General features: G+C 39.5%; 1 protein-coding gene across 6 annotated transcripts; it reads left to right on the forward strand.

The window, feature by feature from the left end:
* Positions 1–2,201: 2,201 nt before the first annotated feature.
* On the forward strand, positions 2,202–9,818 carry CMTR2 (cap methyltransferase 2). Of its 6 annotated transcripts, none has more exons than XM_011962075.1 (3): positions 2,202–2,454; positions 2,865–2,920; positions 6,198–9,818. In XM_011962075.1, the coding sequence occupies exon 3, from the start codon at positions 6,217–6,219 to the stop codon at positions 8,527–8,529; it is 2,313 nt and encodes a 770-aa protein (XP_011817465.1). In that variant the 5' UTR covers positions 2,202–2,454; positions 2,865–2,920; positions 6,198–6,216; the 3' UTR covers positions 8,530–9,818. The 6 variants fall into 6 exon arrangements, with proteins under 6 accessions (XP_011817465.1, XP_011817437.1, XP_011817450.1 ...); XM_011962047.1 differs by having other exon boundaries at positions 2,208–2,670; XM_011962054.1 differs by having other exon boundaries at positions 2,394–2,720.
* Positions 9,819–11,565: the final 1,747 nt, after the last annotated feature.

The following is an 11,565-nucleotide window of genomic DNA, read 5'->3' on the forward strand; positions in this document are numbered from 1 at the left end:
TCTCTCTCTCTTTCTTTCTTTCTCTCTCTCTCTCTCTCTTTCTTTCTTTCTTTCTTTCAACAGAGTCTTGCTCTGTCATCTGGGCTGGAGTGCAGTGGTGTGATGTTGGCTGACCGCAACCTCTGCCTCCCGAGTTCAAGAGATTCTCCTGCCTCAGCCTCCAGAGTAGCTGGGTTTATAGGTGCCCACCACCAAGCCCAGCTAATTTTTAAAAGTATTTTTAGTAGAGATGGAGTTTCACCATGCTGGCCAGGCTGGTCTCTAACTCCTGACCTCAAGTCATCTGCCCACCTCAACCTCCCGAAGTGCTGGGATTACAGGAGTGAGCAACCACGGCCAGCCTCTGTCCATTTTTCTACTGTATAAATATATGTAGTTACACACACAGACACACACACACACACACACACACACACACACACACACATATCTTCTCCCACTCTGTAGGTTGCCTTTTCACTCTCAATGGTGTCTTTTGATGAATAGATATTTTTAGTTTTAATATAGTTCAATTTATACATTTTTCCTTTATGATTAGTGTTTTGTGTCCTGTTATAAACCTTTTGACTACTTCAAGGTTGCAAAGATGTTCTTTTACGTTTTCTTATTAACTTTTAAAATACAGACTGACAATCCAAATGAAATGTATTTTTGTTTATGATGTGAGGAGGGTCCAAATACAATTTTTTTTCCTAGAGAGATGCAAATGACCTAGCACTATTTTGTGAAAATATAATATTTTCTCCATTGGTCCATGTTCTGTAAGACTTGTAAAAAATGAATTTTACATTTATGACTATATATCTGTTTACACAAATGGTTCAAAACTCTACACATAGTTCTAATATTCTTCTATTTTCATGCAATACTGTTGACACATATAGCCTATTAATGGCTGCATATAATGCATATATGTGCATTATATAGATATACTGTAAATAATTTAATTCTCTTAAAGTAAACATTTAGAGTATTTCCATTTGGCTATGTTATTGAGATGCTGAAATGAACATTTTGTCCAAAGTGAGTGCCAGTTGTTCAATTATCTCCTAAGGATAAATAGGAGGAGGAATTGCTGGATTAAAATGCATGTCTTCTTTTTTTTTCCGAGACAGAGTCTCGCACCGTCACCCGGGCTGGTATGCAGTGGCGTGATATCGGCTCGCTCCAACCTCAGCCTCCTGGGTTCAAGCGATTCTGTTGCCTCAGCCTCCCAAGTAGCTAAGATTCCAGGCGCCCGCCACCACGCCGGGCTGATTTTTTGTATTTTTAGTAGAGACAGGTTTCACTATGTTGGTCAGGCTGGTCTTGGACTCCTGGCCTCGTGATCTGCCCGCCTCGCCCTCTCAAAGTGCTGGGATTACAGGCGTGAGCCACCGTGCCCGGCCAAAATACATGTCTCTTTTTAACGTTTGCTTTCTGGGCTAGGCGGCGTGGCTCATGCCTGTAATCCCAGTACTTTGGGTGGCTGAAGCCAACGGATCTCTTGAGTCCAGCAGTTCCAGACCAGCCTGGGTAAGATGGGGAGATGTCATCTTTCTAGGGGGATCTCTTGAGCCCGGCTGTAGTGAGCCGAGATTGAGCCACTGCACACCAGCCTGGATGAGAGTGAGACCTTGTTTCAATAAACAAAGTTTGCCTTCCGTAAGGTTTATAATAACATTTTTCTTCCATCCGCAGATATTAACCTGTTTCCCCACAGTCTCACCAACAGTGGCCATTACCAATGTTTTACATCTTTGCTAAACCGAGTAAAAAGAAAACTTACTGTTTTCATTTCCATTCTTGTCTAATAATAGTTTAAACAGCTTTGTATATCCTTAATATTTGTTTAACTTTTTTGTTTTTTGGGAGGCCTGTTCTAATCTTTACTCATTTTCCTTCTGGGGTTGTTGGCCTTTTTCTTACTGGCTTATTAAGTAACATAATTAATATATATTATGTCATGTATATATAAACAATCTTATCTCGCAGTTCCCTAGTTTGGCTTTTAACCTCCTATTGTCTTTTGAGCTGCAGTTTTAACCCAGTCTGTATAGGAACTAACATCTGTCCAGAAGCGCCTGAAAGCCTCTGGGGCCAGCGGCCAGTGGGCGGAACCAGCACGTCCTGACAGATCTGCCCGGTCCCTTTCCTCCCTCCTCTCCCCTTCTCCTCCCCTTCCCCTCCCTTTCCCCCTCCCCCTCCCCTTCCCCCCTCCTCGGGGGCGTAGCCAAAGAACCCTCCGCCTGCGCGCGCCGCTTCCGTTGCCATAGCGGCTGGGGGAGGGAGGCTCCTGCTTCTGTACCCCGTGAAACAAAACCTAGGGAGCTGAGGCCTACGCGAGGCTAGAGTCGCCGGCGTGCGTAACGTTGGCGCACGTAACTCCGGCCCGGGCTACAGGGCGCGTGCGCAGTGAGACTTGAGCGCCCCTGGTCCCTGTCTGGCGGCATTCGGCGGCTGCGCGGCCCTGAGGTGGGACCGGCTTCCCGGTGCCGCGAGGGCGCGACCGGACAGCCTTCCCGCCCGTCCAGCGCACCACCTCCTTGCCTTGTGGCTGGAGGCACCGCGGACCCAAAGGGAGCGACCATCCCGGGAAGCAGCCCTGAGAGCGGAAGTGCAGAATGGCTTCCTCGAGGGAGTAAAGTGCAGCCTCCCGAGACACTGGGGCCCAGGTGGGCGTGGGCGAAGGTAATCCAGGCTTGGGTACGATTCCGGGCCCTCCTTCGACTTCCCAGCGGGTGAGCCAGGGGCTGGAACCGAGTTTCCTTCAGGTCAGGGACCGGGCCTCTGGAGTGGGGTTTGGGACTTGACTAGATGAAATGAGATCTGGGGTGCCCAGCCCAAAGTCAGCCTTGGATACTCACTGGCCGTTGTTTTCACAGTTGCTAGTAGGAGGAGTTGGCGCAAGCACTTGGAACTCCTTTGTGTCAGTTGAGAGGTAAAAAGTGTTGATGAGATCTTGTGGGTTTTGTTTTGGGTTTACGAATTTTACAAGTATTTCCTTGCGCGGGGGCTACATAACTGCCTACTTGAGTTTGCAATATGAGAATGGTAATAGCGACCCACTTAGCAGAGTTATGATGCCACAAAGCTCAATGGTGTGTTTAATGAAAGGCTCAGAGGATCATATACTGGAAAATTTTCCCACACACACTGTAAGACACATAGTTTTTTTTTTTTTTTTTTTTTTTTTTTTTGTTGAGACGGAGTCTCGCTCTGTCGGCCCAGGCTGGAGTGCAGTGGCCGGATCTCAGCTCACTGCAAGCTCCGCCTCCCGGGTTCACGCCATTCTCCTGCCTCAGCTTCCCGAGTAGCTGGGACTACAGGTGCCCGCCACCTCGCCCGGCTAGTTTTTTGTATTTTTTAGTGGAGACGGGGTTTCACCGTGTTAGCCAGGATGGTCTCGATCTCCTGACCTTGTGATCCGCCCGTCTCGGCCTCCCAAAGTGCTGGGATTACAGCTTGAGCCACCGCGCCCGGCCTTGTTTTTTTTTTTTTTTAAGTCATGCATTTAAGTGCTGAAGTGAAGTTGAGGTGCACTATTATGACTCATATTCAAACCTGAAGAGAGAGATACCTTTTGTGGTAAGTATGATATCCACTCATTTATTCAGTAAATACTTACTGAGTGCTTACTGTGTACCAGGCAGTGTCCAACTTCTTGGAATGGTTTATGTGTAAACAAAACAAAGATCTCTGCCCTGTGGAGCTTACATTCTAGTTTGGGGAAGACAAATAATAAACAGTAAACATGAAGCAAGTTATAGGTTGGAAGGACATGAATACCATAGGAAAAAAATACAGCGAGATAAGAGGCATGGAGAATGCAAGATGCAATCTTAACTCAGGTAGGCTTCACTGAGAAAATGACATTTGAGCAAATATTGAAAGGAGGTGAAGGAGTTAGCTGTGCTGAAAGCTGGGGAAAGAGCATTCCAGGCGGAGGGACAACCAATGCAGAAAGACTTTTGGCTTGGAATGTGCTTAGTGTCTTCAGTGAACAGCAGAAAGGCCTATTTGGCTGGAGTAGTGAGTAAGGGAGTAGTAATGAAAATTAGGTGGCAACACAGCAAAAAGTATAGTCAGAACGGTGGAGTGTCTGAATCACTTAAGTTGTCCTCATGTGAAGGTAATTACCTATTAGCTTAGGTAAGATTTCACAGCTTAACTACAGCCATTAATTAGTATGTGAAGTTAATGACTAAAATTAGACTTTTTCCAAAATAGAATATAGATGAGATCTAAACATGGCTGTCGTTTCCAGCAAGCACAATGCAAATTAAGACAGAGGAACTTGTTGTAAAAAACTTTTACTTGCCCTTATTTAAGATTTTAGTGAATGTAGAAACACCTCAATTTTGTCTTCCTTTAGAAGTTTGTCTAAATATAGCTCTACCAGTAAAAAACAAACGAAAAACAGGCATAGTGGCTGACACCTCTAATCCCAGCACCTTGGAAGGCTGAGTTGGAGGGACTGCTTGAGCCCAGGATTTTGAGACCAGCCTGGGCAACAGAGCAAGACCCCATCTCTACAATTTTTTTTTTTTTTTTTAAACTAACTGGGTGTGGTGGTGCTCGTCTGTAGTCCCAGCTACTTTGGAGGCTGAGGTGGGAGGATCCTTTGAACCTGGGAGAAGGTCAAGGCCTCAGGGAGCTATGACCTGTGCCACTGCGCTCCAGCCTGGGTAGCAAAGTGAGACCCTGTCTCAAAAAATTTTTTTTTAAATCTAAATATACTGTGGCAAACAAATGACTAAGAAGACACCTGTTACTTCAGGGAAATTACAAACTGGTAGAGTAGACTTGCAAATAATTTAAACATAAAATAAGAAAGAATGAAAAAAGTGTGCTAAAAGAACAATACAAAGTAAATGCTAAAAGAAACATCATTTGGATATTATTGTATGTATCAACAGCAGTAGTTCTCTTTATTTCTCATTTTGTCCTTGAACATCTGCTTTTCTGAAATGATGATTGTCAATTCTTTCATATTTAACAAATTTAGATTTTTTGGAAAATCATTTGTATAACGCATTGTATATGCTAAATAAGTGCAGAATTTATGAACTAGAGCATCTATTGATTAACATTACACTAACAGGTACCATGTAATACTCATTGCTCTCCCTGCTGAAATTCGTAACTTTTCCAAAACTCTGCCATTAAGCCATACTTCTCATATCCTTTTTCCTCTTCAGAAGGAAGAGGTTTCTTTGTTTCTAGTTTCTTTGGCAGTGTTGACTGCCAGAGTATGTAGAGTGACTATTTGTAATTTGTATATTTAATACGTATATTTCTTCAGTATAAAATCCTGCTGTCCAAGTGTTAAAAAGTTTTAGTGGCTAGAAGAAATAATGATATTTTATGGTGGAAGTGTGGAGCTGTCTGAACCATATGAAAACCAGGGATCTGTAGTTTGAGACGTACCAGGGTAAACTGTCAGTTTCAGCATCAAACAGAAAAAGGCTAACCACTCAAGTATAGCACAGTTTACAAGCAGTATGGTGATGAACATTAGTTGATGACCTATTATAGGTGATTGGTACCACCAAAGTGCTTGTCTTAGAGAATGAAATCTGGACAGAGGATGTAATCAGCAATCCTACTAGGAGGGTAAGTGGCTTGTGGCAGGATCACTGCTGGGTTCAGGTGCATGATCCTTTCCCTGAAGGAGGTAAGGTATGATGGGAACTAAAAAAAACAAAAAGTCACATGTTGGAGCTTGAACAAAGGTCATGTCCAGGAATGAACCTCTAAGGGTGTGTTTGTTTGAGGTCATGTAGGTGTTGTCACAGCCATTGGTGTGAAGAACTTTGGGGAAGAGTTAAATGGGTTACTATGATAATCAGAGCTGTCATTCACTGACAATTATTCTTTGTTATATTTTTTTATATGCTAGTATGTTTTATCTTCTTCTTAAAAAATGATAGGCTTTTTTTTTTTTTTTTTTTAAAGAGAAGTAACCAAATCTCAGAGATGGAATTTGCCCAAGGCTGCTTATTAAGCCATAATTAGCAAAGCTGGAATTTGAACCCAGGTCTTGGATATCAAAACTTTTTTCATTATTCCAAATTACCTGGTTAAATAACAAGAGTATGCTGACTTTAGCCTTCACATTTTATGGAGTTTGTCATGAGTGTGATCATATTTACTGCTCATGAGATTTCACTCACTAAGAAATTTGATTCATTTAATTATGTGTTTTCTCTTCCTAGCTTTTAATTTGATTTGAAAATGAGTAAGTGCAGAAAGACACCAGTTCAGCAGCTAGCAAGTCTCGTGTCATTCAGCCCAGATGTTCTTGCTGACATTTTTGAACTCTTTGCCAAGAACTTTTCTTATGGCAAGCCACTTAATAATGAGTGGCAGTTACCAGATCCCAGTGAGATTTTCACCTGTGACCACACTGAATTTAATGCATTTCTTGATTTGAAGAACTCCCTAAATGAAGTAAAAAACCTACTGAGTGATAAGAAACTGGATGAGTGGCATGAGCACACTGCTTTCACTAATAAAGCAGGGAAAATCATTTCTCATGTTAGAAAATCTGTGAATGCTGAACTTTGTACTCAAGCATGGTGTAAGTTCCATGAGATTTTGTGCAGCTTTCCACTTATTCCACAGGAAGCTTTTCAGAATGGAAAACTGAATTCTCTACACCTTTGCGAAGCTCCAGGAGCTTTTATAGCTAGTCTCAACCACTACTTAAAATCCCATCGGTTTCCTTGTGATTGGAGTTGGGTAGCGAATACTCTGAATCCATACCATGAAGCAAATGACGACCTCATGATGATTATGGATGACCGGCTTATTGCAAATACCTTGCATTGGTGGTACTTTGGTCCAGATAACACTGGTGATATCATGACCCTGAAATTCTTGACTGGACTTCAGAATTTCATAAGCAGCATGGCTACTGTTCACTTGGTCACTGCAGATGGGAGTTTTGATTGCCAAGGAAACCCAGGTGAACAAGAAGCTTTAGTTTCTTCTTTGCATTACTGTGAAGTTGTCACTGCTCTGACCACTCTCGGAAATGGTGGCTCTTTTGTTCTGAAGATGTTTACTATGTTCGAACATTGTTCCATAAACTTGATGTACCTGCTGAACTGTTGCTTTGACCAAGTCCATGTTTTCAAACCTGCTACTAGCAAGGCAGGAAACTCCGAAGTCTATGTCGTTTGCCTCCACTATAAGGGGAAAGAGGCCATCCATCCTCTGTTATCTAAGATGATCTTGAATTTTGGGACTGAAATGAAAAGGAAAGCCCTCTTTCCCCATCATGTGATTCCTGATTCTTTTCTTAAGAGACATGAAGAATGTTGTGTGTTCTTTCATAAATATCAGCTAGAGACTATTTCTGAGAACATTCGTCTGTTTGAGTGCATGGGAAAAGCGGAACAAGAAAAGCTGAATAACTTAAGGGATTGTGCTGTACAATATTTTATGCAAAAATTTCAGCTGAAACATCTTTCCAGAAATAATTGGCTAGTAAAAAAATCTGGTATTGGTTGTAGTACAAATACAAAATGGTTTGGGCAGAGGAACAAATATTTTAAAACTTATAATGAAAGGAAGATGCTAGAAGCCCTTTCATGGAAAGATAAAGTAGCCAAAGGATACTTTAATAGTTGGGCTGAAGAACATGGTGTATATCATCCTGGGCAAAGTTCTATTTTAGAAGGAGCAGCTTCCAATCTTGAGTGTCACTTATGGCATATTTTGGAGGGAAAGAAACTGCCAAAGGTAAAGTGTTCTCCTTTTTGCAATGGTGAAATTTTAAAAACTCTTAATGAAGCAATTGAAAAGTCATTAGGAGGAGCTTTTAATTTGGATTCCAAGTTTAGGCCAAAACAGCAGTATTCTTGTTCTTGTCATGTTTTTTCTGAAGAATTGATGTTTTCCGAGTTGTGTAGCCTTACCGAGTGCCTTCAGGATGAGCAGGTTGTAGAACCCAGCAATCAAATAAAGTGCCTGCTGGTGGGCTTTTCGACTTCCCATAATATCAAAATGCATATACCATTGGAAGTTCGACTCCTAGAATCAGCTGAACTCACAACTTTTAGTTGTTCATTGCTTCATGATGGAGATCCAACTTACCAGCGTTTATTTTTGGACTGCCTTCTACATTCATTGCAGGAGCTTCATACAGGAGATGTTATGATTTTGCCTGTACTTTCTTGTTTCACAAGATTTATGGCTGGTTTGATCTTTGTACTCCACAGTTGTTTTAGATTCATCACCTTTTTTTGTCCCACATCCTCTGATCCCCTGAGGACTTGTGCAGTCCTGCTATGTGTTGGTTATCGGGACCTTCCAAATCCAGTTTTCCAATATTTGCAGAGTGTGAATGAATTGTTGAGCACTTTGCTCAACTCTGACTCACCCCAGCAGGTTTTACAGTTTGTGCCAATGGAGGTACTCCTTAAGGGGGCACTGCTTGATTTTTTGTGGGATTTGAATGCTGCCATTGCTAAAAGGCATTTGCATTTCATTATTCAAAGAGAGAGAGAAGAAATTATCAACAGCCTTCAGTTACAAAACTGAACATGTTCTTTCTGAGATTCAACTTTATGACTTCTTATAATTTGCCCAGTATTGCATCCTGTTGTTCTATTAATTTAAAAACCTTTTTATTTTGGGGGAAGGCCAATGTTTGCATCATTCGAAGTCTCCATTCTGGAAAACCATCCATTCTGATCCCTAGGGTTCTTCCACATGGTGGAATCTATGCAATGATAGATATTCACACTCCAAATATGAGGTGTGTGTATATGTGTATGGGTGGACACAGCCATGCTTACATATGCTGTTTAGTTGGTCTTACTTAATCTGCTTAAGATTTGCATCTGTGTGCCTTTGTTCAGATTAGTTTTTTTTTTTTTTTGCCCAGCCGATTTCCTCTTGGTGGCTAATGCTGTTAGTGAATTTTCCAACTAATTTTCACTCATTGGTTAATGTTGTTAATGAATTGATAGAGGTAATTGAGGAAAGGAAATGAGTGAGTCACTATTCAGCAACACTGATTTCTGTTAACACATCAGTTATGAATTTCAGGGAATTCATCTCGCCAGATTCTTGATAACATGCCATTCATTGCCTTTAGGGGATTGACCCTATTTTCTTATATGGCTCAAATAAAACTAGTGTGCTGTTGTATGAATCTTTTACTGACCACACCGTCCAACTAAAAAAAGATAACGGGGCAGCTTTAAACCAAAGAGCATGTTTAGAACAATGAAAATTATTTGTTGTATCTAATACATGCCTGTATCATGAAAAGCTTCATTTAGCAATGATGTAATAATTTTTAACTTCCAGGAAATAATCTGTGAATGGAAAGATTTTTTTAAGATTTTGAGATAGTGTTTAATATCATGTTGGGAACACATGAATGTGATGAACATAGTGAATACTAAAGAAAACTCTTCAGAATTTCAGAATGATCGTTTAGAATTTAAATTTTTAATCTTTACTAATTTCTTTTTTTCAGTATGAAAATAGCACTTTACCAAAAGATTAGCCATGAAATGGTTATTTTGCCAGTTGCATTTGATTTCTTTTGTATTTGTAATGTAATGAGTCCTTTTATTTCTTCTGTATTTGCAGTATAATGAGTTTTTGTGGCAAACTGTACTAAGCAATTTTTCATTATCTTGAAGTTCCATAAAGTGGAGAATATTTATATTCTCACGTGCATTTTAGGTACTTTTGTTATGTGAAAATAGATGTATTTCTGATGCATTTGGTTAATAAATATTAATCTGAAAATTTTCATGTTCTTTGCTATTTTGAATTCTGTTATAGATTCATGAATAAAGTCATTACTAGAGAGATTTTGTGTTCATCTGTTTTAAAGGGAATTATGGAAGAAGTTAAAAATATAAGCTGGAAACAGACATTTTTAAAGGGAGTTTTGAATGACAGTTAATGTTCTTTCATTTTCTCTGATTTGCTTTCATTAAAATTTAGTCCTTAATATTGTAATATTTATGGAAGATCTACTTCAGGAAAGAAACTGAATACTTAAGGGGGGTTGGGAGAGGAGTGTGTGGAGGCCTGGAAGTGGATTTTTGAAAGAAAGCTGATTTCCTACTGGTGACTCTAGGAAGCAATTCCAGTTGTATGATAATGGAAGTCTGATAGAAGGTTGATTACCGGGAGGAAAAAAAAAACACTCTTAGAAAACCATTTTGCACTTAATAATCTTTATGCCTTGCTAAGCGGTATTCAATATACTAATAATGCAGCTTATTTTTTGCTTATTTTAACTATTTGATAAGAATGAAGTTGAAAGCATGGGTCCAGATTCTAGCATTATGACTATCTTTAAGCCCTTCAGATAAGTATTGAATGTTTAGTGTTTTGTTGACTCGAATCTGTATTGGAATATGTAACACTGGAGTATTCTCAAATGTACTTTGCTTTTTAACCTGGGTTTTGGAATCAATTGCTTATCTGATTCATTGGATTCAAATTGCCTTAGAGGTAGACATGACTTGAGGAAGGTTCAGATTGAACTGGATGTATTGATAGATGACAGGCACTAATGATTTATATGAATTTCTCTTTGAGAGAAAGGAGAGGAAAAATGCTATTCAAAAGATGAATGGAAAAGTAGAAGAGGACAGGAAGAGATGAGAGTATGCATGTTTTACCAAGGTAGACTGGTCTTAAAAACTTTTTTCCACAGGTTTTGAGATTTTTAATTTGTAATGTCTATTAAAAAACATATCAAATTAATTCCTTTGTAATCTGTTTAATTTCAACAAAACATACACTTAATGTAAGTATTATACTTTTAAAATGATGACAAATTATTATATGGAGATGGGACAGATATGCAAGACCTGGCTGCAAATTTGTTTACTACATAGTTAACACTGAAAAGAGAGATTCAATTATTTTGTAATAGGCTTCCCACACCTTTAAAAAAAAAACTGGATAAAACATTTCAGGGTGATCTTAGGAACAGAGCTCACTATAAAACAAAAATTTCAATATTGAAACAAAATATGAATATTTCAAATTCAATATTGAAATGGAAAAGGAATTTCCATTTCAATGGTAAGCATTTTTTAGGGTTGGCCTAATGGGCCAAGTAGCAAGTAAACTCAAAACTTGACACTACATATGGTAACTCATGGTATGTAGGTATGTTTTAGGACATGTAATTAAAAGAATAATCCTCAATAGATGTATAATGGGTTGTGATTATTTTGAGCCTCTAATGCATTTTTTTAGTTTATATAAAATTGCAGGCCTTGAATAATGAGTTCTCCCCTGTCCCCTTACACTCTTATTGTCTGTTTAATATTTGCTTTTTCTTTGTTGGCCAAAACAGAAATGCAAATAACTTATTTTTGATAACTATAAGTTTATACTGGAATGACTTGGGAGGAGGTGAAGCTTCTTTATGACCACAGATACATGAAAATGCATTATTAGTGAAAAGATTTAAAAAATCTGTCATTAAGCATAGTTAGCATTTAATTTCACTCAACCCAGCCTGTGGCTGATAGTGTGGCTGAGCGGTCTAACTTCACTCAACTGAAAATTTTAGTCCAATCTGCTTGTGTTCAC

The sequence above is a fragment of the Colobus angolensis genome, unplaced genomic scaffold, assembly GCF_000951035.1.
Source record: "Colobus angolensis palliatus isolate OR3802 unplaced genomic scaffold, Cang.pa_1.0 Scaffold116, whole genome shotgun sequence".
NCBI lineage: Eukaryota > Metazoa > Chordata > Mammalia > Primates > Cercopithecidae > Colobus > Colobus angolensis.